The sequence below is a fragment of the Falco rusticolus genome, chromosome 3 (assembly GCF_015220075.1).
Source record: "Falco rusticolus isolate bFalRus1 chromosome 3, bFalRus1.pri, whole genome shotgun sequence".
In the NCBI taxonomy this organism is placed as follows: domain Eukaryota; kingdom Metazoa; phylum Chordata; class Aves; order Falconiformes; family Falconidae; genus Falco; species Falco rusticolus.
In genome coordinates this window covers 117,902,538-117,928,052 of record NC_051189.1, presented here as the reverse complement: position 1 = coordinate 117,928,052, position 25,515 = coordinate 117,902,538, and the positions used below count along the sequence as shown (strand labels likewise).

Genomic DNA, 25,515 nt, shown 5'->3' with positions numbered 1-25,515 from the left:
GGCGGCGGTGCGTGCGTCACTTCCGTTGTCAGGTGGCCGCCGCCGCGGAGCGGAGCGGAGGCCGCGGCCGGGCGTGGGGCTGCGGGAGGCGCCGGCGGCCGCACTGGCCCCGGGGCCATGGGTGAGCGGCGGCGGGCGGGAGCGGGCAGCCTCGTGCCGGGGCTGGGCCCGCTGTGAGAGGGGGTGGGCGGCCTAGGCACCGCGGCTGGGAGGCGCCGCCGGCAACCGTGGCCGTGTGGGGCCGGGCCGGGCGCTGCGGGGACCCTATCCGCTCCGGAGGCTTCGCCGCCTGGTCCCGTGCCGGCAGCCCGCGGGGCCTCCGAGGCGGTGCCCGCCCGGCAGAGGCCTGTGCCGGGGCGGCCGTTGCCGGCGGAGCCCCCCCGCTGCCGGCGGCTCGGGAGCGGCCCGGGGGAGGCCGAGCCCGTCCCCACGCGCGTGCCGTGGCCTGCGGGCGCTGCCTGTCGCTCTCCCGGCCTTGGGCCGCCGTGAGGCCTCCGGGCTCTTCAGCGGGAGCTCCTGACGCTGCGGAGCCTCCCCCGGTGGGCGGCCCGGCCCGGCCGGCCTGTGTACTGCCGGTGCACCGGCCGCGGGCCGCTCGCCAGCGAGGGTGGGATGCCGCGGCTGGATTTAAATATCGCTTAGTAAAGCTCCCTTGTCGCTCTCTGCCCTGTGACAGCGCTGGCGGGGGTTTGGGCTTTGTTGACAGCACAGGTCTTTTTGCGATGCACTGACAGGCTCAGGGCTTGCCGAGGGAGCAAACAGCTTGTGTTTGGTGCTGATTTCGCTTTCAGTCTGGGCAGGAGTTTCTTAATTTAGTTGTTTCAGACCTCTGTGTTGAGGAGGAGTCTCGTGTGTCTCAGCAGTGAGTAGTTGAAGGTCATACCTCTAAGTGAGAATGAGTAAGACCATGAAGTATTACAGCTGGAGCTAACTACAGAAACCTGTCCTGTCCTCCCTGCGTGAGCTCGTCGGGAGGACATAAGGAGGTATGCTTCGGGATTTCCTGCATTCAGAGCCTGTCTCTGTTACCTGTTGGCTTTGGCTGTGGCCTTTGGGATCTTCACCACTGTGATAAGCGAGAGCGTTAAAGGTCCCGCGTGCTGCTGTTGGGGGCAGCCTGTGGCACGGTGTCTTTGCCCCGCTGCTCCTCTCCCTGATAAAAGGGCTTTGGGGCTTGTCTTCTTCCAGGCCAGCTGCTCCCTCCTCCTGCTGTGGCTGCAGATGTGCTGCGGTGACGGTGATACGGTTCTTTACTAGTTTAGAGCCTTGATGTGTAGGCTTAATGTATGCTTTTACATGTGGGTGTGCTAGGCATCTTGGGCTCTGGTCTCCTCGGGTTGCAAGCCTGTGTCTGGAGCGAGGTAGAGAAGTCGGAGTGAGGCCAGTGCCCAGCATGACAAGGCTGAGCTACTGCACCTCAGCCACCTGCCTGCTGCGGGACAGCAAGGCTCCCTTTGAGGCAGAAGGGACATGAGTTGGGTGCAGGTGGAGGGTGGTTGGGTTCTCAGGGTGCCTGCAGCCTGGGTAAGGTGTAACTTGAGGGGCAGAGCACAGTAAGGCTTACCTGCTGGTGAGCGGCCCCGGGCTGGCAGTGGTTGGGATGCAGGATGTGTTTCCCTGCTGCTGGAGTGTTTGTGCTACATCCTTTTATTGTTTCTCTGTGGCATCCGTGCTGATGGTTTGGTCACATAATCGCATTACTTAAAAGCATACTCATGTTCAGCTGCTTTTTATCCTCAGGATATTACAGAATGATCTCCTTTTGAAACCGCACAGAGGGAAGCCTTGTAGGCACTTAGCTGCTGTTTGATTAAGGACAACCCTATTGATTTTATTTTGCCTGAACTGCCCACTGAGCTTAGCCTAAATAAGAGATGTGTTATCTGTGCTCTGGACTTGTACGGTGTGTGCCTTGCTCGTGCCTGGGAGCTCTTGCTAGACCACAAGAGAGACTATGTCCATTGTAATTTTCTATGTGAAATGCTCTTTTTTTTTCCTTTTTTTTTTTGTTTGTTAATTGGGTACATAGTTGTGAACTTACAGTGTCTGTCAATGTGCTTTCATGCCACACACAATAGTAACATTACCATGGCAGTATATGTAGAAAATGTATTTCTTTCTGTCTAGTTAAGGCTAGATAAGTAGGTTATCATTAAAAACAGCAGCCACACCTCACTGTAAAGAAAGTGTCAGCATGTGTGCAAGTCATGTGATAATCTTTGTGCGCGTGAGGAAAGTCCTGCTGTAGTGGATTTACGGAATGTTAAGTGTACATAGTAACATAAGCTATAAACAAAAAATAAAACCTTGTAATACAATACACGTCTCACCTGATGGTGACTTGAAAGGTAATAACTGCCAGACTTCACAGGAGCAGCCCAAGGTCAGGAACTTGTGTGCTGGGAGAGCAATGGAGTCTCGGGTGCTGTCAGAGTGCTACAGTTGGATTTCCAGGCTCTTCTCTGCTGTACTCGGCTGTAGGTGCCCCTGCCATGATGATGTTGGGCTGGAGCATGGATTTTTCCTGGTGGATGTGGCATGTGCTTAAGTGTGAAAGGGTTAAACCGAAGTTAGTGTTTATGTAACCAAACAGGGAACTCCCAGAGATGAGTCTTTGGCTATCTCATGTGTTGATGCATCAGAAGGGTTTAAAGAAAGCCCAGCTTGTTGCTTGCACTGTAATTACGTTGCTGGAATTCTGTGCTTCAGAGTTTCCCCAGCTGCCGGGGGCGGGGGGCCAGGAAGGAATTTGCTTTCCCTGATGTGTGACTTGGCCTGTGGAAGCCTTTTTTGTCCCTGAGAAGTTGGAGATTGGCGACAGTAGATGTGAGATGTAGGCAAGGTGTACTGGGGTCCCTTTTTGCACTATGGCCTCCCAAGTGCTTGCCATGCCTTGCTCACATACCTGGGATTAAACTAATCAGCAGGTTGGTCTGAGGAAGGTGTTTTTCTAGTGGGTTGGTTCGGCAGGGGCTGCCGGAGGTGTTCGGGTCTCCCAAAGTGTGGCTTGCTTGGCAAGTTCATACTTCACCAGGTACCTCGGCCCCTCGTGCTGTGCTGGCACCTTGGGATTCTTCCTTCTCCTTTGGTCAGAGAAACTCTGTGTCTGGTTTTGAGGGAAATTCTCACTTAGGGAAGAAGACTGAATGAGTCTCCGCACGTTTCCAAGAAATCTCTGAGTCAGGGCTCCTCTGTTTCTGGAGAAGGCTTCCCTTCCCGGAAGGGCTCACACAGTGGTACATGGGTTGCACCGGTGGCTCTGAGTCATCTGATGGGCTGCTTTTTTTTTTTTTTTTTTTTTTTAAATATTGTTGTTATTACTTCTCTTACAGAGTGGTTCAACTTCCAAAGCCTTTGGTAAAGTTAATGTTCCTGTGTAGTGAATCTACTACAGTGCTTTGTAGAGAGAGGGGAGCCCACCCCAGCTGCGTTGTGCCTGGCTGCAGCAGCTCCTCCTTCCCACACGCCTGCTTTGCTTGGGATCTGCCTGGCAAACATTCCCTGTAATCCCCCAGCCAGTGGCTCCTCCTCAGGCCTGGCTGATCCGAACTCCGCCTGTTCTCAGGGAAGCTTTTCCAATGGGTATGGAGCCTCTGTCCCTGGGAGCGCTGATGACTCTGCTCTGAGCTGTCCCTGGCCGGGTTTGCCCAGGGAAGGTGTGTGGCAATGCTCTGGGATTACCGCTTCTCGCAGCGATACCGACCTGCTTGTTCCTGTGCGGGGAAGTCAGGCCATTCTCGAGGTTTTACTCATTTAATGTTAGCATTCGTGTAGGTTTTTAGGTCATGTCCAACACGGCTTATTGTGAGCTGGAATTTGCCATGAGCCAGGCTTAAATGTGAACTTCAGTTAATTGTCATTGATAAATACTGCCCAATTTTTGTAGCTTAATTTTTGCAAAAGCTGAGGCACTGGCTGAGAGGAGAGTGGACAGGGCAAGTGGGACAAAAACCTTTGGACCGGGTCTCCAGGTTCATCCCAAATGCTGCACTATCTGCCTGCCAGAAGAGAAAGCTGGGTAGAAATGCTGCTCTGTTGGGTGACAGGTCTTCTCCCTCTGGGGTGGGAGATGGATAATTCACGAGTACAGAGCAATGCCGTGCTTCCCTGGATGGCTGAGCACCCAGCGGTGCTGCCTCTCCACTGTGGAGGTTTCAAGCCTGGTGACGAAGCCCATGGGGAGAGAGGTGATTCATTTGTCCTGTGCGTGCGCCTGAGTCGGCAGCCCTGCCTGCAAGTCCCACGAGTCCCAGCCGTGCTTCCACCTGCAGCGTTTCCAGGTCAGGAGCGACAGGCAGGTTTCAGGTGCTGGGGTGCTGGCAGTGGGGTGAGTGGGAGCAGACACAGCTCAGCTCCTTTGGCTGCCTGGGAGCTGCTTCTGCAGCACCTGGGCTCCCAGGGAGTTTCTTTTATAATGGCGTGAGCTTCTTGCTGAAGGAGCTTGTCCTTGATAGCCCTGAACTTCCAGTAGATGCTGGTGGGCTCTGTCATCTGCTGCTGGTTCCCAGCTGCCAGCTCATCTCGCTGCCTTACTTGCAGAGTTCTGCTCCTTTGTAGCAGTGGGGTAGGACACCTTTGGGGTTGCCAGTCATCACACTGGGAAGTATAAATACCAGCTAACTCGTTTTGTCCCCTTGTTGCAAGATAAAACAACAGAAAGAGTTGTGGAGGCTGTATCAGCTGCTCCAGTGTTTAACTAGTTTCTGTGCTGCTGAGTAATCCTGTTAACGCCCCAAAGGTACTGTTTTTTTCCTGCTCCAGCTATTAGCTGTGGCTGCTGGACTGTAGGACTTGCTTGTTCTTTAATCCCAGATGAAAAGGTCAGTTTCCTCCTCTCTTGTTTTTCTTTGTTGTTTTGCTGGGCACTGGAACATCATGCAGTAATTCAGGAATTAGACAATTTCCTTAAGCTACGTAATTAAAAGATGTTGCATCTAGGTCTCCAAATTATTTGATTAATAATTCTATTAAAGTCATAGCTAACACAGTAAGAAGCTTTAGAAGCTTCTCCAGTAAGACGTTTGATACATTGCATGCATCACATTAAAATGGTTAAGTAACGAATTTTTGTGCTAGACTTGTAATTTCATTGTCTGTCTGAGAAGACCGTTTTTGTTACAGATGGTGGGACAGGGAGCGGGGGTGGTTTGATTCAGTCTGTTCAGTTTGGGTTTTGGGAGGGGGCGGTGAACCCACTACATCAGTATCTGTCCTGTCCCTAGGATGGAGCGTTTTAAGGGATTAAGTGGTTTTGTTCTGGTTCTTTGCATAGATGTTGGATTCTCTCTCTTGAGACTTATCCTGCTGCTGTTAAAATGAATTATGATATTATTTTTTTTTAGTGTTAAGAATTGGAAAGTCCCAGCTGTCTGTGGGCTGCCTGTAGACAGAGACGTTGCTGCAGGGGCTGGGGGGTGCTCTTCGACCTTGCGAGGCTTGCTGCCTCTCATGGAAATGTTCTACATTCTCAGTTTTAGGCTATTTTAACTCTCAGCTGTGCTGCAGCATAACCAGTTTGTGCATGGGACTCCACTTACTGCTTATTTGTCCTCTGCTCATTGTGTGTGAGGAGGAAATCCTTGTGCCATGCAGTAATCCCCTCTTGTGTGCTCTGAGCAAGCCTGTCCGGGGAGGGCTCCGCTGCTCTGGCAACACTAGCTGCAGGACACGAAGCAGCAGCTCCTTTGCTGTTTGAACACGTTGGGCAGAGGAGCAGTGACACTGCCAGTGTCCTTCCAGCTGAGCTGTGCAGGGGTCCTGCAGCCAGCGCCTGTCCAGGGGCCGGCGGTGCCCACGGTGGGGCCAGGGATGTGCCGGGGGATGGCAGATGGCTGCTCCGGGGGTGGGACCCCCATCCCACTCTGCCACTCGGCACTTGCGGCCTTGTGTTTCCACTGCAGAGTCATTTTAAGCCATCCAGCTTATTATGGCTCTTGTCTAAATCTTATTTAAAGCTTGTTCTTCCAGGATATATTTCAGCTGTGGGTATCTGAGAAATACCAGCTTCGTGTTAGAGTACTTCTAGCAGTGGAACGCCTTGAAATCAGAGCTTTGTATCAGCCCAGCTCAAGCCAAGATTCAGTGAATTTGCAGGTAGAAAGCTCCCGCTGGCTCGGCAGGGAGGGGAACCTCTCACATTACTGTTCTTGGTTTAAGATTTTCCTTAAAGACAGGCTCAAAATACTGTTCTTACCCTATGCCTAGTGGATGGCCACTCATTCCACAGGAGGCTTAACACAAGGAAGCCTGTGCCCTTTTGACCAATTTCCTTGCTCTAACTGGGTTTACACAATGTGCAGAAAATCTTCCTGCTTTTTCACAACAGCTGCCCCTGGCTTTCTTCCCTTTGCTCTGGGACCTTCCTTCCATCCGATCGTCCTTCGTTCCGGTCTTGGAGGAACCTAAAGTGCTCACCCTCTGCTGAGCTGAGGTGTGAGCTCCCTCAGGGTGCTGCTGAGGGCTCCTGAGATTTTTGTGGGGCTGTGCTGTCCTTGCTGCCTCGTGATGCAGCTGGAACAGGGTAAGGAGCAGGGAGATTGGGTAGACAGTGCTGTGAGTGGCACAGGATTGTCTTTAATAGCACAGGACTCATTTATATTGGTGGTTTTCTCCCTTGCTTTTACAAATATTGTGTGACAGAGCTGTGAGATGTGAGTTGGTGTATGTCCTTTAAGCAGTGGTAGGGCTGGGGCACCTTCACTCGCTCTCAGTGCCGAGACGACTCATACTGAGAGCGCTGGCTACCTGGCGTGTGGGTGAGCGGTTCGACGTGGTCTGCCTGGCCAGGGCATCCTGCTACCCAGAGCAGTGGCTCTGAACTTTCTTCATCAAAATATAAATAGGTTTGGTGCTTTAATTCAGAAAGATCTTTAGCAAAAAAATCTTTGCAGCTCCCCCAGGACCAGGTGACGGTACTGTGATGTGGTTTGGGAGGTGCCGGGAGTTTGGTTCACATGTCCCAGGTGTTCCTTGTACATTTTTCGGTTGATCTATGTGGATACTGGTAAATTAAGCCAGCCTGGATTAACAAACATTTAACACGTGCAATATCTGAGGATTAAACTAAGCATTTGGTAGAGGCGGTATAGATTCAATTCTAGATTGTCTGGTTTAAATCCTAAATTTCTCCTTTTTAATGGGACCAGAGGAACTATTAAGCAGCACTGAATTTAAGCTGAGTTTGGTTACTTTTTTTGAGGCCAAATATAAATTGTAAAGAGGAATTAACTTGCAGGGATTTGAAAAGAATAAAATTCAATGTATTATTCTTTGTTGCAGAAATTGTTCAATTCAGGTCCAAACTTTAAGCATTAACTCTACTGTGACTAAAATTACTTCTAGAGGTGAAGGTTTTCTTGTGGCACTGTTGCTAACTTGGGTGTATTTAAGATACTGTTAAGAACAGGCGAGCTAGTACCGTGTGATGGAGGTTAAAATGAAGAACGTATTTTTTTCTGCGCTGAAGGTCTGTCTCACATCACAGAATGTCTTTCGAGATCGTTGACGCTTGTATTTGTCTTGCTGTGCAGGGCCATATGCCTGTGACTCTTTGGGGACTGAACTTCAAGAGCCTTTTTTTTTTCCTGTCACATGGTATCAGGAGCTTCAGGCCTTTTCTAAGCCAAAACAAACACAGATGTTTCAAGCTGCAGAAGTTTTGGTGCATACCATGTTATCGTAATCAAGAATAATCCAGAACCACAGCATCAAGTGTATCTCATTTCACATTACAGAGTCCTCGACCTTTCGACCATCCAGCCTTCTCCAAGGTGATGACTCCTGTCTCCTGAGACGTTGGAAAACCTAGTTTGGAAGAAGAGTAAAGATACAGTTGATGCTGAACTACGTGAGTCCTCAGATTATTTTGTTTACGATAACGCCGTTTGCACCAGCGATTGCTATCCAGCTTGGATTGCACAACGGTCATTATCTCAGAGTTTCTGTGCAGTGGGGTTTCTCCAGTGGAAATGTTACTCATAGGTTTCCAGCGGGCATGATGATGTTGCAAGGAGTGGAGAATTTTATTAGGAACAATCAAATATTAGGTCAGGGATGCGGAATGAACAGAACAAGTTGCATGTGGGGCTCAAGACTTTGTTCTCTTCAGCTAGCTGGGCCTGGTAACGCTTCTCTGTCGGAGACTGAACAGCTGGTGGAAGTCGGTAGTGCAGGATGCAAAGACTGCTGCAGTTCTCACCTTATCTCTCTTGCTGTCTCTGATCTTGGTGACAGGTACTGCTCGATGAATTAATGCAATGAGATCATGCTTGTGTCCACAGAAAGGGTGGGACTGCCAGAGGGTAAACTTCATTCAAAGCGTGGTGATTTATCCATCTCTTACGTGGTGAAACACTGGGACTTTTTTTAAAACAAATAAGTACAAGCCAAAAATACTTTCCTAGTCTGCTGTAGTAATCTCTTAGGGAAGACTATCGGGGCTTGTTTGACTTGCTCAGAGTAAGAAAATGAATCTCTGCTTAGTTCCTCCTCTTCCCCCACCCCTCCACCACCCAAAAAAAAAAATATCTTTGAAAGGTTAGAGAATGAGCATTTAGCATTTAGGTATTTATGAAAGTCTTTGAAACTGTTTTCCAAGAGATGAAGGTGAAGAGGAGGTGGTGCATTGGAAATAAAACATCGCTTTGGAGCCGATTTATTCTTGTAGTGAGCATGCAGCATGTGAAGGCTGGGCTGGCAGCAAACATGAGACGTTCTTTTCCTGCTAAACTGAAACAAGACCTTTGTTTGGGGAAGAAGTGTTTTATTCACAAAGGCTAGAATTTATTTGGCCCTTTAGGTGTTGGTTCTGCAATACAAATTCTCCTGCAAGTTCTGCTACAAATTCTGTTTAGATTTCTGAGCAGCAGAAAACGTATGTTGGAAATCAGATTTTCTGCAGTACCTGAATAAGTAGGATTTAGCCAAGCTTTTGGTTATTTGTGCTGAATTGTTGTGATGTGTGGACCTTGAATAAATACTTGGATGCAGAAGCATGAGATGCATGTTTAATAGATTCAATTGTCCTTTGCGTGAAGTGGGTAGTACAAGAGAGCACACGTACTGGCACCACAGTGTTTCCTTTCATTAGAATATCCATCAAAGGCAGGTAATAGTGTGTTCATTCAAAATAAAGCATCGACCCCTGCACATAGAGACTGAAGTGGTAGACCTTTATGTATTGGAATCCAGATTTCAGCTGCATTGGATGTAGATAGATGGAGATGTAATAAAAAGGTTAAAGCCTAAAGAGGTACAAAGAGAGAGGGGGGGACTTTTTTTAAGACTGAAACTACATTTTTGAAATATCATTGTTAAATTGACTGAACCTCTTGATAACTAGCATGTTTCAGTCTTCTGTGCCCTTGCTGGAAAAGGTGAAAGATACTGTTTATTTTTTATGGTCAGTTAGTTTGTACGTTCTTGGCAGTTTGAGGAACAGACTTGAGCCTTCCGAGTTACTTGGTGAGCTAGCTGCGATGCCTGGTGGGAATTCCTCTGTGGAGGAACCCATAAAAGTCCACAGGCGGAATCAGAAGTAAACATCCATACAGAATGATAACTTAGTTTTGGAATATGTTAATTTGCAAATTTGGTTTTGCTGTAAAGCAAGCTTTCATTATGTTGACTTGTTCCCACTGTATGTCTCAAACAAGTGTTCTAGGAAATGTTGCTTTGAATAATGAGGCTGATTTATACCTTCAAAAATGCATTAAGTCTCCAGCCCACAACTGGTCTATCAGTAATGAGCCATAGCTTTTTTTGTAGAAACACAAGTAGGCAGAGACACGAGTGCATCAGTAGGTGAAAGCCTTCCAGTACAAAATAAGGGATAGTATAAGAAACTAACTCACTTGCTCATCAAATGTGCTCTTCTTTCTCTTTCAAGAGCCAAGGATGAAGCGGCGAGCATCAGACAGAGGAGCTGGGGAAACATCCACTAAAGCAAAAGCTCTTTGTACAGGGATTTCTGGAAATAATGCCAAGAGAGCGGGCCCTTTTATACTAGGTAAGCAGGGAGGGGTTTCTTCTTCAGTTTTCAAGGTAGCTACTGATTGCAAAACTGAAAATAAAAGACACTATAAAATGAGGCAAAGCAGATGTGTAATTCAGCGTCTTAGCTCAGTGCAATTCACTTGATGCTGCTCTGCTACAGCCCTTGGAACTTCTGCAGCTGGTCAAGCTAAGGAGTTTCATAATACTAATATAGCAAGGCAGGCATGGCTTTTAAGATCAATATCAGCCCTTGCTCTTGCTTTTTTTTTTTTTTGGTGGTTTGGTTTTTTCTAACTACATGCTTAAATTTGGTAAAGAGCAAATTCATTCTGGAGCCTTTTTGGTTAGAGCTCCAGGGAGATGCTCAACCCTGCTTGCCTGGAATATGCTGTCAAATCAGCGTGTAGGCAACTTATTTATGCACTAGTGGTTGTTATGAGCAGTATGTGCAAAGGCAAGACCACTCTGCTAGCTCTGGATAGTTACTGGAATAGTTATTAGTTCAGAACTTGTTATATAAACTGTCAAAACCGTAGTGGACTTCACAGTGGAAATCAATGGATAATCAACTGGAAGCTGATTGACTTAAACTGCAGTGGAAGCTGTATGTTAGCTTGAAATTTGGACTGATCTGTGTACCTGAGCCGTGTCTGCAGAGGTGGCAGTTGGGTTCAGAGGTGTGGTAATAGCAGTTGCCATGGGTGTTGCTAGTAAACGTAAAAGCCGTATGGTTCAGGCATGCAGAAATTTGAATTTCTGAAAACAGCTGTGCCATGTGTGGGCTTTTGTTAAGTGTTTCTCCAGTGAACAAATGAAACATTGTCCACAAAGGTTTCAGAGTTCAATACCATTTTTTTTCTTCAGAGTGTAATTTGTGGAAATGCACTTAGTCTACTAAAAAAAAGGAACTTAGTTTAAACTAATGTAAACTGCGTGACACTTGCATACTGATGTAACCCTGAATTAGTCATTGCTGCTTAAAGGAAAACAAGTCTGTTTTTGCTTTGTGCTGCTAGGTCCACGTTTAGGTAACTCTCCCGTGCCAAGTATTGTTCAGTGTTTGGCAAGAAAGGATGGGACAGATGACTTCTATCAGCTAAAGGTAAGCAAACTGCAGGGCTTCCAGAACTTTGGGGCTCATTCACTCTTGTGACAGAAGCACTCACAGCCATGTGTGGTGTAGGCTGAAGCAGCACACTGTCGGAAACGGCTGCTGGAACTTCCCTTTGATGGGGCAGTTCTACCAGGCATAGATCTGGTGTTGAGATTAGCCCTGAGATGAGGCCTCTGTGGTTGCTCTGCTGCTCTCCTGGAGCCCTCTGATCTGCTCAGCTGCACCTGAAATGGGAGCAGCTCCAGTGGGGGGAAAAAAATCACCTGGAGTATTTGCAGAAAGCCACCTAAGCTGCTTTTGTGTGTTAGTCAAGCTTATGCTGTGCATTCTGTGCAGATGTTAGTTCAGACAGGTTTGTGGCAAGTGTGCAAACATCAGAGCAAGTACATCAGCTGCTAAAACACATGTGAATACCTAAAATGAGAGAGGTTTGGGGACATTCTGTGTTTTCTGGGAACTGTAGAGGTCTTTTCCCTTTTCCTGAAGATTCTCACCTTAGAAGAAAGGGGTGATAAAGGAATAGAAACCCAGGAGGAGCGACAGGGCAAGATGCTGCTGCACACAGAATATTCTCTCCTTTCCCTGCTCCACAACCAGGAAGGAGTGGTTCATCATCATGGGCTCTTTCAGGTACAGCTGGTCACTGTCCAGGTTGGGGGAATGCCAGTAACTGCTATTGGCTTGAGCTGCTTTTGGATAATTTACAGTTGTGCTGACCCCATTCTTTTGTGTGAAGACTTAGCAGCACACTGCTGACATTAACCGCTGCTGCTTCAATCAAGCAGGTTTGTGGCAGGGGCTCTTGAGAGTTAAGTGGCACGTAACGGGATTTGGGAAATGTGACAACATTCAGACATGGGACAGGTGCTTAGTAGCATCTTCTTCAAATAGAAGAATAGCTGTTTCACTGGCAAATTAATTTGTGCCCACAGAGCGCCTTTTACAGCTGAATTTGTGCTTTCTGGACCCACAGAGCGCCTTTTATAGCTGAATTTGTGCTTTCTGGACTCTGTGCTGTTTTATGATGACTTGTAAGAGGGGACAAATTGCCAAGGAACTGTTTCAGCAAGTTAAACTAGTCGGTGTGCTGACCAGTGTCTTGTGTGAGTGACTTGTGTTGTAGTTAAAGCCTTCAGAGCTGTTTATGGATGGAATGGGCTGATAGGAATTACTGGTTTGGATGTTGGTGTTGCCTTGCTGGCTGGTTAAATTTTGTCAGCAGACTTTTCACTTGAGGCCATCTGTACTATACTTTAAATAAGCCAAATGTCCAACTCTGCTGCATCCTGTTTAATGTTATGGAAGAACTGCTAATTGTGTCTTAAGATTTCTGTTCCTCTCATTAATAATGTGTTGGATTGCTAGTATTTGGAGAGCCTGTACCACTGTAGAGGCTTTATCTAAAGGTGTCTGTAAAAACAGTATCAGTGCTGGCATACACATATAACCAAAGAGCATAGACTTTCTCTGGCTTCTTTAAGTAGAGGTCATGTATCGTTTGTTTGGTGGGGTTTTTTTTTTTAATCCCAACTTGGGGCAAAGATCAAGCACTATGACTGCATTTGCTTATTTTGAGATCACCACATAGTTATTTATTCTCTAGTGCTCTGTATGCAGGTACATAGGCCCAGATAAATTCCCTGAACTGTTGCTCATTTGTTTGTCTCCCTGTAGGACCGAGCTTGTGAAATTATAGAAGATCTAGAAGCCAACAGAATGGTCAGAAAAATGAAGAAGCGTATTTGTCTTGTATTAGACTGTCTCTGTGCTCATGACTTCAGTGACAAAACAGCAGATCTGATCAATCTGCAGCATTATGTCATTAAAGAGAAGAGACTCAGCGAGCGGGAGACGGTAGTGATATTTTATGATGTGGTACGAGTGGTGGAAGCATTACATAAGGTAAGATCTTTGTTACCCCTGTCAGTGCTGGAAGCCTTAGTTTTCCCACGTTAGTATAATAGATGTTTTAAAACTTCCTTGTGCAGGCAGTGACGAGATGACAGGGATGGATGTTTCCTTGTAACAGTGTTCTGTGCGAGACCTGATGCCCCAAGCTGTAAAAGAGCATTCCCTTCCCTTCCCCTCCCCTCAAGTTTCTCTATGATAATGTAGAATTTGTTGACTGTGGAAAGGGGCCAGCTGGATTAAATGCGGATCAGGTGAACAACAGTGTTACTAACCACAGAAAGGGGCAGCTGAAGAGGAGAGCAGAGGCTAATCAAATGCAGGAAACACTTTAAGCTATTTCCATTTGAAGCAAAATAAATCACAATGTAAGAATTGATTTCTAAGCTCAGAACCTCAAGCTACAAGTTTCAGATCAATGAACTAGAAATCACTGTAACAAAAATAGATTCTGCCAGTGTTTGACTTCTTACCCTGTGATAGGGGACACTCATCCTTCCTTGGCAAAGCGGTGAAGCCTGTATCTTTTAAGGGAATGCTCATCATATTGGTCTTACTGAGCCTGGACTGTTAAGTTTCAGGTCTCTTAGTTTCAGTCAGGTCTATCTTTGTTTTCAAAGTAGCAAATTCACTTTTCTGTCCTTCTAACCAGAATGGAAAATGAAGTGCACAAAGTACCCAGGATGCAACCTGACTTGAAACCTTGATCTAGGTTATTTCTGAGAATGAAGATGACATGATTTCAGAAGATACTTAGTGCTTTTGTCCTAGTATCGAATTTATACCTCTGTAACAAATATGCTTTTGCTCACGTTGTACTGTTCTATATTTTACAGAAAAATATTGTGCACAGAGACTTGAAACTAGGAAACATGGTGCTAAACAAAAGGTAAGTCTGCTGGAGAGCTGCTGTGGTGGCAGTTGTCTTACATTTCTTCCCTGAAGCAGATTTCTACTAGAAACATAATTGAGGGCAGCACTTGAGAGTGCCGTCATGTGAGAATGGTGAGGGAGACGGAAGCCAGCTGCGCAAAGAAATTTGCAAGGGAAATACTCTTTAATATTTTTTTGCTAATATATATATAAAATGTGATAAGTGGTTTTGTTCACAATAATTCACGTTCCGTCGTGCTGAAGGAATTCCCAACACTGCAGTCTGTATGTAATCACAGCAGTGTTAAGCCTTTGACTGTTGCACTGCTGTGTTTTTCCTAGCAGTAAAATATTTACTTAACTAAACAAAAGTTCTTCTGTCTAGTCTGTATTTGTGCTTGAAATAGCTTCCTTGTTCCCATTAGCTGGTTTGGTGCAAGCCTCAGTTTATAATGCACCAATGTCCAACATGCCTTGGATGCTGTGCAGACACAAGAGGGACCAGCCCTCCCGGAGCAGAGCAAACAGCATCCGTGAGGCACAAGTTCCGCACAAGTGGTGGCAGCGTGCGCGTTGTTTGGTGGCTCCTTGGAGTTTTTTAGCTGTCTTGGGTTATGCAGTTATTTAGTTGGCAAGCTAGTTCTAGTTCAGCTACTCTGCTGTGTCCTTCAGTATTACATTACTGGCTAAATATTTTGCACTAACTTTAAGAATGAGTGGAATTTTATTGTCTTTTCACACTGTCTGGTTTTCTGTGGAATGAATAAAAAAGGAAGGCTGTAGATCTGCAGGCTTCCAGAGTCTGTACAAAGCATGCAGGTTCACTGCGGTCACAGCTTTTTTCTCCTCCCTAATACTGTTGGAAACAAAATAGATTTTACCTACTGAGGCCGAACTTCTCGGTTCTGCCTCTCCGACACACAGCAGCTAGTGCTTTTCAAGGCCACCTCTAAATTGTTTTAAGTCGTTTCTCTAGAGGTGCTTTAAGGTAAATCTCTTATCATCCGCTTGCTGCTTTGATTCTTTTTCTTGCTAGGAAGAGGCAGACAAAGGTTGCTGCTTTAAAGGATCCACTCAGAGCCGCTTTTCTGGGCAAAGTGTGCAGTGGAGCATCCCGCTGATAGAGCTGCACACAGGGCCCCCCCTAGCAGGAAGGGGGAAGGTATTTGAAGCTTTGTGAACACACTTGCTAAAGTCATTCTTTGTATTACGTACTATGTTTTTGCTTTTTCCTAGCAAGACCATCAGCTTTGGTGAGGAGAAACTGTAGCCTCTACAGCAGTGAGTCATGTGAAAGGGTGGGTGAGGCATAAGAATAGATCACCATGGAGAGGACCAGCCGTTTGGGCTGATCAGAAATGTTTGTTCTGTTCCAGCCGTGCTCACAAAAAAGCCAGGTCTTTCTGTTAGCAGGGGAGTGAAGGAAGCTCCCTATCACTGCAAAGCCCTAACCAGGCATGGTACACCCGGGGCCAGCGAAGGTCCCTCCAGCGTTGTCCCTCATGAGATGCGGACGTTAAAGCCTTGCAGGTTTTCTAATTAGCCAGCACAGTGGTTGGATGATTACAGATTAGATCAAATTTCAGTGACTAAATAAAACCAAGCAACCCTGAACATTTTTGTGTCCTTTAGAACGCTTAGTCTTTTAAATCCTTAACAAATCCTGGCTGAATAACAACCTGCAGGGAAATCTCTTGACAGTTGAAGCTGACACTTCTTAAACACAAGTCTGTCTGTCTTAATAATCAACTGTCCGTTGCCAACACACACTTGGTTTTATTTCACTTATCTGTTAGACTTGCTGGAAATATTTCTTGGTTATTGTGACTGACTTAATTCTGTTGGGCTCTAGTTGTGTAGTACTTTTCAAGAATATAGCAAACTTGTAGACGGTGTTTTTCTACTCAGTCCTTTAAGTTGTACGTTAAAATCCAAATTATCTGAGTGACATGGAAGATGTAACGTGATAATTTTGTAATGAGCTCACTTTCCCTGGAAAAATTCATTAACTGGAGCTGGCAATACCATAGGGAAGTAGGGGTATCTTAATAGAGAAGTTGCATGTACCTGCAGTTCTCGCTGTTCTGTGTACTTGCCTGTGAAGGACAGCCCTGCGGATCGGATCAGATAAAACTGCCACCAGGCTCGTGCTGTGCCATTGCTGGGGAATGCGGAAGGGGTTGTACTGAATCTGATCAAAGGTTCTGTAGCTCATCTGCTGGTGGTACGTCAGCAAACAGCACGTGGAGGCCAGGCCTTCTGCAGGTTATTTTCCCCTCAGCTTCCAGGCAATGTTTGCTTTTAGAGATGGTGCTTGGGAAGCATATGGTAGAACCAGCAATTAAAATAAACTTCCACTTTAACAGCCTTTGGTCAGCAAGCATACAGGTGCAGATCCTGGTGCTGCTGCTACCTGCATGGTGCTGTGCTGCTGGCAGGCTGGCCAAAAGGCAGCTGTGTGGCCACAATGTGAGCAAGTTACGTGAGCACCCTGTGCTTACAGCCACGCTTGCGTGTGCCACTCAGGTTGGGTGTAGACAACATCTGTAGGAGTAAAAGAAATTTTCTTACCCCCCCCGTAAGAGTCTTGGAAGCTGTGCCGACAGGTGTGGAATCCCTTCCCTTTGGAATGGAGCTGATCTTACAGCTCCACTTGTCTTTCCCCAGCAGATCAAGCTTCCCAGAAAGCCCCATAGATGCACCCTTCTGTTTTAGTGTTAACATCTCTGCTTGTGCTGTTCGACTCGTGCAGCACGGTCCTTGCTCACTGATGCCTTCTGATTCTCCCCAGAACCCATCGAATAACCATAACAAACTTCTGTCTCGGAAAGCACCTGGTGAGTGAAGATGACCTGCTGAAGGACCAGCGAGGGAGCCCTGCCTACATCAGCCCAGATGTGCTCAGCGGTAGGCAATCCCCTTCAGCCCTCGGTGGGCATTCGCAGCCCCTACACTACTTTTGTTTGTGGCTCTTGACAATACATGAAAACCACTTAGTTTTGTTCCCATGTGTAACCGGCCTTCTGTGAGAGCCTCTTAATTAGGGTCCAGTTATGAGACTTGGTCTGTTTCTTTCCAACTGGGAAAGTATGGATGGAAGGAGAGAGTGTAACTTTTTTCTTAAGGCTAGTCTGAACTTCAAAGCTAATTAAAAGCTTCCTGCCTGCTCCTAAATAAGGCTGGCTGCACACAAGATGTTCTCTTTCCCATGTCTGAATCCTGTTCCTGAGGCTTCACTTAAGCTGCAGGTAAATCCCCAGGCCGAAGAGGCAGTCAGCCCAAATCCCACCATCACGTCTGTTTGTTCCAGGCCGTACGCTAAGAGGAGCAGTTGCTGCAACTGCTGCTTGCTTCCAGAAGGGAACTACTGACCCTCTGGGCAGCTTCTGGGCCCACTGGGAGGAGTTACTTAAAAATAAAGGAACGATGACACCGGGCCAGACCAGCTGTCTGTTTGGGCTGTATCTTGTCTCCAGCAGCCTGGCCGATGCCGTGTCTCCAGCAGAGCCCTTAAGCAGAAGTCTGGCACCGAGCAGCTTTCCCTCATGTCCTTCTGCCTTTTAACTGTTTCCAGTGCATGGAACTTTCAGGAACAGATGTGGTTTCTGTCTATTTAATTGCTTCAGGAGGTTTCTCTTCCATGAGCTCTTAAGGTCTGCTACTGTACCAGCTTTTCTGCTGAGCAGGCGGTGGTGGTCCTGTTTGTCAGTGTAGTGACAGAGGCATTGTTTGGGGGCTTTTTTGCTTTTTTTTTTTTACTTTCTTTTCATCCAGATGAGCTGGACAGTGTTGAAAGGTGCATTTGCAGCTGGGACTGTGCATATCTACATCTTTCTATGGAGACTTCAGTTATTGTGCGTTAGCTCATGTTGTGGAGTACTGGTGAGCACAGATAAAATTCCCTTTGGATGAAGCTGAACTGCACGCTGTGGTCCAAGATCACCCCTAGTACATCCCACCTGCCTAAGGGTTATCCATCCACAGGGCTGAGGTAGGGTTTGGATGATGGGAAGCTGCCTAAAACTGGACAGCAGGTCATCAGCACCAGCTGTTTTTTGGAAAAGTCAGCAGTCTGTTGGGCAGCACTGTGCGCTGGTGTGAAAGCCAGAATCCTTGCCAGTCTGTCACATTTGTTTATGTGAGGATAACACCTGGAATACTGAAAACACCTCTGCTGAAGAATTGTTTATGGTATCCTGAGCTATATTGTATTTCAGTAATGCCCTCAGAGGGAGCTAGTCCTGATACCTCCAGACCCAGTGGACTCGCTTTAGTAAGTTTGTTGTCAGGTTTACAGGCAGCAGCAATAAATGTAGCTGAGCTCTTCCGTTGTGATCTGCCAGGCAGGTTTGAGGCTGCTTCCCTCCTGGGCAGGACGAAGCCAGGAAGGGAGCAGAGGCAGGCAGGGAGGTGGAACATGTGTTTTTTGCAGGCCTTTCCTGTTCTGCAGGATATCCTGAGGCCCCTCTAACCAGATGGATGATACGAGCCAACTGCTCTGCAGGAGCTTGGAGCGGTTGCAGCTCAAGTGTCTAGTAAAGGCTGCATGGAGCTGCTCCTTCCTGCTCGTCCAGGGTACTGTTCTGTCCTGGACTTCAGCCCTGTTGCCCTCCCTGCTAGCACAGCTCAGCTGCAAGCGCCCACGTTTCCTCTAATGGCTCTCTTGGTGGTGGCTTGGCTGGCCTGTCCGTGGGTCACGGCACAAGGGACTGGACAGGCTGGTTTTGCTGACTTCTCCGACAGCTGAGGCCGTTGGAGACCCTGCAAGGCGCAGCCATCCTTGCAGGACTGCTTCCCGCTGGAGCACCGCCTGGCCTGACGCCGGGTGTGATCGCACTGCGCTCGGGCTCTGACCGCCCTGCCGGTAGCCCTTACCTGCTGGGTGTCTGCAGCCCAACACTCTGGAAGAGCGTTTTCCAGAGCAAAATGGCTCAGTCTGCAGTTCCCCTCCGAGTACTGAGAGAAAAGTTACTTGAGGACATCCAAGCTTCACCACCAGCTTCAGACTGAGCATCCCTCTGTCTGTATTGCTAATGTTCCTTTGCAAGGGGAAGCTAAAACGCCTGAAGAATTAATCATTGTTTTAGGTCTCCAAGAGGAGCTGTCTTCTGCTAAGAGATGGCTTGTATTTTATGGCTGGTGAAATGTCACCACAGGAAAAGCTGGAGGAGGAGGGAGAGGTGCCTTTTTTTGAGCGTATAAAGCAAAGAATAATTAGTACAAATAACAAATGCTGCAGCAGTGACTCACTGCGTGAGTCAGAGGAAGTCATTCCCTCAGTCCTGTGCTGTGGTACGGCACTGGCGTTTAATTTTTTGACCCTCGTGCGTGCTGCTGTTTGCTGATTTATGGTGTGATTGAAGGGGCTTCAAAGCAGCATTTCCATCGAGCGAATCCCAGGGCTGCAGCAGCTTTTGGGGATGCCTCCGTGCAGGAGAGGCACCTTCGCGCGCCCTCGGTGGTTTCACAGCAGGCTCTGGTGGCTGTGTGCTGGATCTGTCCCAGAGGCAGAGTCCCATCTCGATGAGCTCAGTCTGAGCTGGGTGTGGAGAGTCTTAGTCTGTGCTTCCACGCAGATCTCATGTGCAGCTGGGGTGGTGAGGTTGGTGTTGATCTTTGGCTACTCCACCAGAAGAGCACTTATCCTTCTTGGGCTTTCTTCCCTGCCTCCGCCTGCCTTTTGCTCGCTGGCTCTTAAATTCACTTCTCCTTCGGCCTCTCCTTTGGCCCAGGCTTGCAGCAGGGTGCATCTGCGGAGCCTGTGAGGCTCAGGAGCTCCCGGTGGTGACAGTCTGCTGGGATGGGGAAGGGGAGTGAAGTGAGAACTCCAGCACGGTACGGAGGGGTTCAGATTCCTGGATGCTCTTGGCTCCGATCGAGGCTGTTCAGCAGGGACGGCCCTGCTCTGTAGGGGAAGGGAAGACATCTGTGTGGAGGTGAACAACTTGCTTATTCATGAAGGATGCACCTTTGAAAGAGTTTCTTAGTGTCTTGTGATAGGAAGTCGAGCATTTTGATCAATGCTTAGAAAACAGGATCACCTGCAGAGGTTACTTCAGTGCCTTTGCTGCTGGTGGTGGGCAGCAGAGGCAAGCAGTGTTGTAAAGCATGGTGGTTTTGTCTCTCCTTGCTCCCTGCAGGACGGCCGTACCGTGGAAAACCCAGTGACATGTGGGCATTGGGTGTGGTGCTCTTCACCATGCTCTATGGCCAGTTCCCCTTCTACGACAGCATACCTCAGGAGCTTTTCCGCAAAATCAAGGCTGCCGAGTACACCATCCCTGAGTGAGTACAGCCCGTCCCGGGGAGGCCCTTCTCTTGGTGCCTGTGTGGGTGGTGCTCTGGGCCTTACTGGGACAGCTGGCGCTGGAGGGGCTTCCCTCAAAGCCCCTGAGGGTTGCAGCAGTAACGAGAACAAAGACCGTATGCAGTAGACACCAAGGAAGCAGTAACAAAGCTGGGACGTCTTGTGTGAAGGCCTCCGTGCTGCAGGGACAGGGAATCAGCCTCCTGGTTAATTCTGGGGTCTCTGTCAGGGCAGCAGCGGCTCCTCTGGTTCCTGACCTGTGCTCCCAGCACATCCATCCTGCTGCTGCCTCTGCCCACCTCGGACGCTCAGGGTCACTGTGTGTTCTCTCTCCCAGGGATGGACGGGTCTCAGAAAACACTGTGTGCTTGATCCGAAAACTGCTGGTCTTGGATCCGCAGCAGCGTCTGACAGCTTCTGAAGTGCTGGATTCTCTCAGCTCCATCATAGCATCATGGTATGTGCAAGAGCAGAGAGGCAGGAACATGGTGTCTCCGGCCACAGGCTGTGTTATTCCAGCTGTGGCCAGCAGACTGCTGCCAAACAGGACACCAGGGGAGGATCTGTGGGAACTGCAAGAAAGGCTTTAAATCCTGTGTCTCAGCCACTGGTGTCTGCTGATAGATACAGCCAGAGCGGCTTGTACAAATGCATGTCACTGACCAAGGTTGGAGTCTGTAGAGCAGTAACATTACAAAACAGTACTGGGGTACGGGAGGGCCTCTGCCGTGTCCCCCTTGTGCTCCCCAGATCTGATTTTTAAATGAAGTCTGATGGTCAGGAATATCTTACACATGCAGACAGATGCAGCCAAATGCAGAGAGACTTCCTGCAAGCTTGTAACTAGCACTGCGTTGTCCTTTAAGTGAAAGCAGTCACGAGACTTCTAGAGGAGAAGAGCAGGAGATGCCGTCACAGGTGGGAACACCACACAGGCGAGGTGGGGGGATGCCTTTTGAGGGTAAATCTGACTCCAGGACGGGCATGAACCAACTGGGATGAGATTCCAGTAGCACACTCCAGCAGAAACTGATCCTGGCAGTGTTTGTTTGGTGCAGCCCTCTTGTCAGCCCTGCGACCTTCTGTCTGTGCTGCACAGCATGCCCAGGCAAAGTTGTTGTTGTTGCCTGTTGAGTCAGCAGTGAAGGCTGTGATTTTTGGAGCTGTGGCTGTTTTCTCTCCTACCTATGCAAGGGTTAGAGTGTTCCACATCCTGTTTAAAAAAAAAAAAAAAAAAAAAAAAGGTGGCTCTGAGGATTATAATGTGATTTCATACCAGGGAAATTGAATTTTGCGTAGTGTCCTTTAGGAGGAGTGGCTGGTGTGGCATCCTGGCAGCCCTGTGCCACACGGGTGGCCAGCCAGGCAGGGTTACTGTGCCCGGGGTGTGGGGTGAGGGTGGGCAAGCCAGTGCTGCGCTCCGAATCCCTGGCACTCTGCTCTCCCTCCAGGCAGTCTATGTCCTCGCTGAGTGGCCCTTTGCAAGTGGTGCCAGACATCGATGACCAAGTGGCTAACCCTGAAAACCCCCAAGAGGTAGGTTTTCCTACTTTGCTTTCCATGGAACTGCTTTCCCGTGCCGCTGTGCCAAGTCGGTAATGGAAGGAGGTGGCAGCTCCTTGTGGCCCCCGAGCTGGCGAGGGGAGGGCGGTGAGGACCCCGCTGTGGCTGCTGCTCTGCAAGGTGACAAGAGTGCATCGCTGCCTTGTGTGCAGTGGAAGGAAAGGCTCGCGCTGCTGGGACTGGGAGTCACATCCAGCTGGCCATGCTGCCTGGAAGTGAGCTCGCGGGCCCTGGAGCCGCCCCTAGCTCGCTCCTCTCGGAGCAGCGCTCACTCCCTTGCATGCAGCTGAGAGTTTGCATGTGCTGGGAGAGGCAGGAAGAGGCAGCAGCGTTGGCTCGGGCTCTCCAGTGAGCTCTGCAGTGAGAGCAAACATCCTGTTTTCTTGCCAGTGTATTTCACGTTGGAAGGGACGGTTGGTGACCTCACTGCCCAGGGACGGCCTTGTAGGCACTTTGCCTGCGATGCCACAGTTGGTGTTGCCATCAGAAATCCCTCCGCTGGGCTTGGGGGGGGGTGGGGCGGGTGGGATGTGAGAGCCGGGGTCAGACAGCTGCAGCCTCTGACTGTCTGGCAGGGTTGGGATGAGTTGCAGCAGGACAGAGCCACTGAGGTTTCCAGACCTCTGTTCCTGGTGGCGCTAATGGCTTGCGGGGAGTCCTGCCTGTACGTCTGGCAGCAGGAGTCTTGCATCGAGACTGCAGTTATCCCGTGGTAGCTCAGGAGAACCGGGAGAGGAGCTGTGGGCCTGTTGCGTGTTGCTGTGGCTCTGACGGGGTGGTTCTGTGGCAGGTGAAGGTGACGGAGGAGTGCTCGCAGTACGAGTTCGAGAACTACATGAGGCAGCAGCTGCTCTTGGCTGAGGAGAAAAACACTTTGCATGAGGCCAAGAGCTTCCTACAGAAGCGGCAGTTTGGGAACATCCCCCCGGTGCGACGCCTGGGCCATGACGCCCAGCCCATGAACCCTTTGGACGCAGCTATCCTGGCCCAGAGGTACCTTCGGAAGTAGCTTCCCACACATCCGAGAGCACAAGCACCATCCTGCAGTCTGCCTTTCACGTCGCCTACTACAGCTCAACAGCAATACCGGTGTCCCGTGATGGAGAATAATGTAGCAATTCTTCTGAGCTCTGTTCGGGGACACGCACTCACACTCGCTCTGGAGGGAGACTTTTGAAAAAGCTAGTTTTGGAAGCAGCAACCTCTTGGCATCTTCTGGAATCTGTTTTTTTTAAATTGAAGCCTAGATGACTAATCTGCTTTTAATCATGACTGTAATCTACCTCTCTTGTCTTTTTAACCATGCTGTTCTCTGGATCGAGCAAAGCCTGTGGGAAAGGAGAAGACTACCAAGGGTGAAGCTGGTTTTGCTGGCACAAGAGTTGCGGCTGTGCAGTACGGAGAGTCGGCTGATTGCATTCGCTCCATATGGTTTGAATAAGCTTAGATTTATCAGGGTTTCTCGAAAGGAAGAATTTCTTGAAACCTCCCACTTCCCTTCATCTGCATCAATTTTTTTTTTTTTGTCCTTAACGTGCCACCTGGTTTGGCTGTGTTGGCTAACCCTCAGTGGCCGTGTGTGGGCTGCAGTGTGCCAAGGCCTTTGTGAGCGGCACAAACAGCCGCCCAGTTACCTGGTGTGACCGGGGGCTGCCTGGAGAGCCCGGCCACTGCCTCAGGCAAGAGTTGTCCTTGCAGGCGATCGCTGCAAAGGTTGGATCTTGTCAAAGATTTTGCAGGACTCGGCCCGGTGTGGCCTCTGACCTCTTACCCACCTTTCACTGATTCTTTTAGTTTCATAAGGATATATGATTTAATCTTATTTTTTCAGTAGCTTATCTAAGGTGCAGTTAAAATTGCATTAATTCTGATTTAGCATTTTCACACTTCAGTTGTGGTACAGATATAATATATGAGTTATAATGTGAAAAAGCTTCCCAAAATAATCTGCCTAGATTTAGGAAGGGGCTGGCTGAAGTCTCTACTGTATTTGTTCCCTAGCTTATCTTGCCATCCCAGCCTCGCCATGCAAACCTGGGGCTGCCTCTGCCACCCCTGCGTGGTGCTGCGGTGGGAGAAGGATGTCCCGGTTTGTCACCTAATGCCACTGGAAGAGTGTTTGCCTGTGCTGAGAACAGGAACGATTGTTTCTGAGCCTCATTTTGTGAACTGGATGCCTGTCTTGCCAGATGAACTGTTCTCACACAGAGGTCCCAGGGCTCACAGGACCCCAGCCAGGGCTCTTGCTCCAGGCACCAGCACTCCGGCTGCCACCTTTGCCTGCTCCTGGCTGCTCCCAGCCCCGTGGCAGCTCCAGCATCACCCTCTCCTGCCAGCCTTGGGCTGGACACAAGGAAAGGTGTGAGCAGGGATGGGAAAAGCTGCTGTGGCTTTGGCTGTGGGGGCTGGCCCTGCTTTTTGGGGCCAGCTCTACCCCCCCGCAGTGATTGTGGGCAGGGAGCAAGTAGCTGATCTATTTGTAGCATGTTGTTGCCTTCTCTTGCCTTGGGCTGGGGAAGCAGACTGAGTCTAGCCTGGGCCAACCTACGGGCATCTTTGTGGGGACATAGGGATTGACCTGAAACTCCTTGGCAGCGTCGGGCATTACATCCTGCCTGCGAACTCGCCGAAGCCGTGCGGCTTGGCAGCGGGCAGGCAGGGAATTGTGAACACTAATACAGACTAGAACAGTTGCACCAACCCCAGCCAGCTGAGCCAGTAGCCTGAAGTCTTAGCCTTATTTATTTTAAAGATGGTGGGTCTGTCCCAGTACACCCCAGTGTGTGCCCATCACCCCCCTGTGCCACCAGCAACAGAGTAGGGACCCCCAGCCCCTGAGCACCCGTGGGGTTTGGACCTTCCAGCTGGGCTCTGCTCTCTCCATCTGGTTTTCTCCTGTCTTGTTCTCCTGATTTTTTTTTTTTTTTACACACACACACACACACACACCCTTCCCCCCCCCCAAAGTTGAAGCAATATTCTGGGGACTCTGCAAGGCTATATCATACCCAGTATTCCTGTGCACCAGTCATCGCCAGTAAATCATACTTGTATTAAACTGGAAGAGGGGGTGGCATGGGGAGGGCAGAAGGGGCTGGGGGTGTGGACAGAGGGGCCGTGCTGCGGGAAGGAGCCTATTGTAAGGAGAGAAAAAAAAAAAAAAAAGAAAAAAAAAAAGGAAAAAAATTTGTATAAAGACATTATTTTTGTACTACATCGAAACTACTCCTGCATGTCGGCAATAAAACTTCATACCGAGAGCCCGGCGCGCAGCGACCCTGCGGGGATGGGGGGGTGGGTCTGAAAAGGGTTTGGGGGGCTGTTGTGCCTGGGGGGGGGCACACAAGAGGATGCAGCAGGGGGGGCCTGCAGCCCCGTGTTGCCCTGTGGGCCCCAGCTGCCCTGGCAGAGCCGGGTCATCCCGGTACAGCCTGGAGTGGTCCCCTGGGGCCAGCCGTGGGACGCAGCCTCTGTCCTGGAGGTCCAGGGCTGATGTGGGTGGGGTAGAGCCCCCTGCCCGTGCCCTCGGCTCTGCCCCGCGCCTCTGCTGCTTCCGAGCGGTACGTGCCGTGGCCAAGCGGCGACAGGGCCAGGGTGCTGCCCGTCCCCACAGCTCCCCGGGGCTGCCCCAGGAGCCCCCACGCACCCGGCGCTGCGGCGCTGTGGTGCCACGTGCGGGGCTGCAGCCCACCGCAGCGCCCGCACCGCCCTGCGAGCCCCCCGCGCCGGGCTGGGGTCCCACACTGCCAGCCCCAGG

General features: G+C 49.3%; 1 protein-coding gene across 4 annotated transcripts; it reads left to right on the top strand.

Moving 5' to 3' along the window:
* Nucleotides 1–8: 8 nt before the first annotated feature.
* Nucleotides 9–25,018, top strand: STK40 (serine/threonine kinase 40). 4 transcript variants are annotated; one of them, XM_037379514.1, is made up of 12 exons: nt 9–121; nt 7,734–7,846; nt 9,887–10,006; nt 11,010–11,095; nt 11,594–11,737; nt 12,782–13,009; nt 13,852–13,904; nt 16,680–16,795; nt 20,029–20,173; nt 20,533–20,652; nt 21,647–21,731; nt 22,549–25,018. In XM_037379514.1, exons 3-12 carry the CDS (start codon nt 9,895–9,897, stop codon nt 22,765–22,767), a joined length of 1,308 nt encoding a protein of 435 aa, XP_037235411.1. In that variant the 5' UTR covers nt 9–121; nt 7,734–7,846; nt 9,887–9,894; the 3' UTR covers nt 22,768–25,018. The 4 variants fall into 4 exon arrangements, with proteins under 4 accessions (XP_037235411.1, XP_037235416.1, XP_037235412.1 ...); XM_037379515.1 differs by lacking the exon at nt 9–121 and adding an exon at nt 602–986; XM_037379518.1 differs by lacking the exon at nt 9–121 and adding an exon at nt 1,021–6,093.
* The last annotated feature ends 497 nt before the right edge of the window (nt 25,019–25,515 follow it).

Bases quoted from the DNA above. Each gene is read 5' to 3' on its own strand.
- STK40 (XM_037379514.1), top strand. From the start codon at position 9,895: ATGAAGCGGCGAGCATCAGACAGAGGAGCTGGGGAAACATCCACTAAA. The intron at 11,096-11,593 runs GTAAGCAAACTG...CTTTTCCTGAAG, and splicing joins ATGACTTCTATCAGCTAAAG to ATTCTCACCTTAGAAGAAAG. The intron at 16,796-20,028 runs GTAGGCAATCCC...TGCTCCCTGCAG, and splicing joins CAGCCCAGATGTGCTCAGCG to GACGGCCGTACCGTGGAAAA.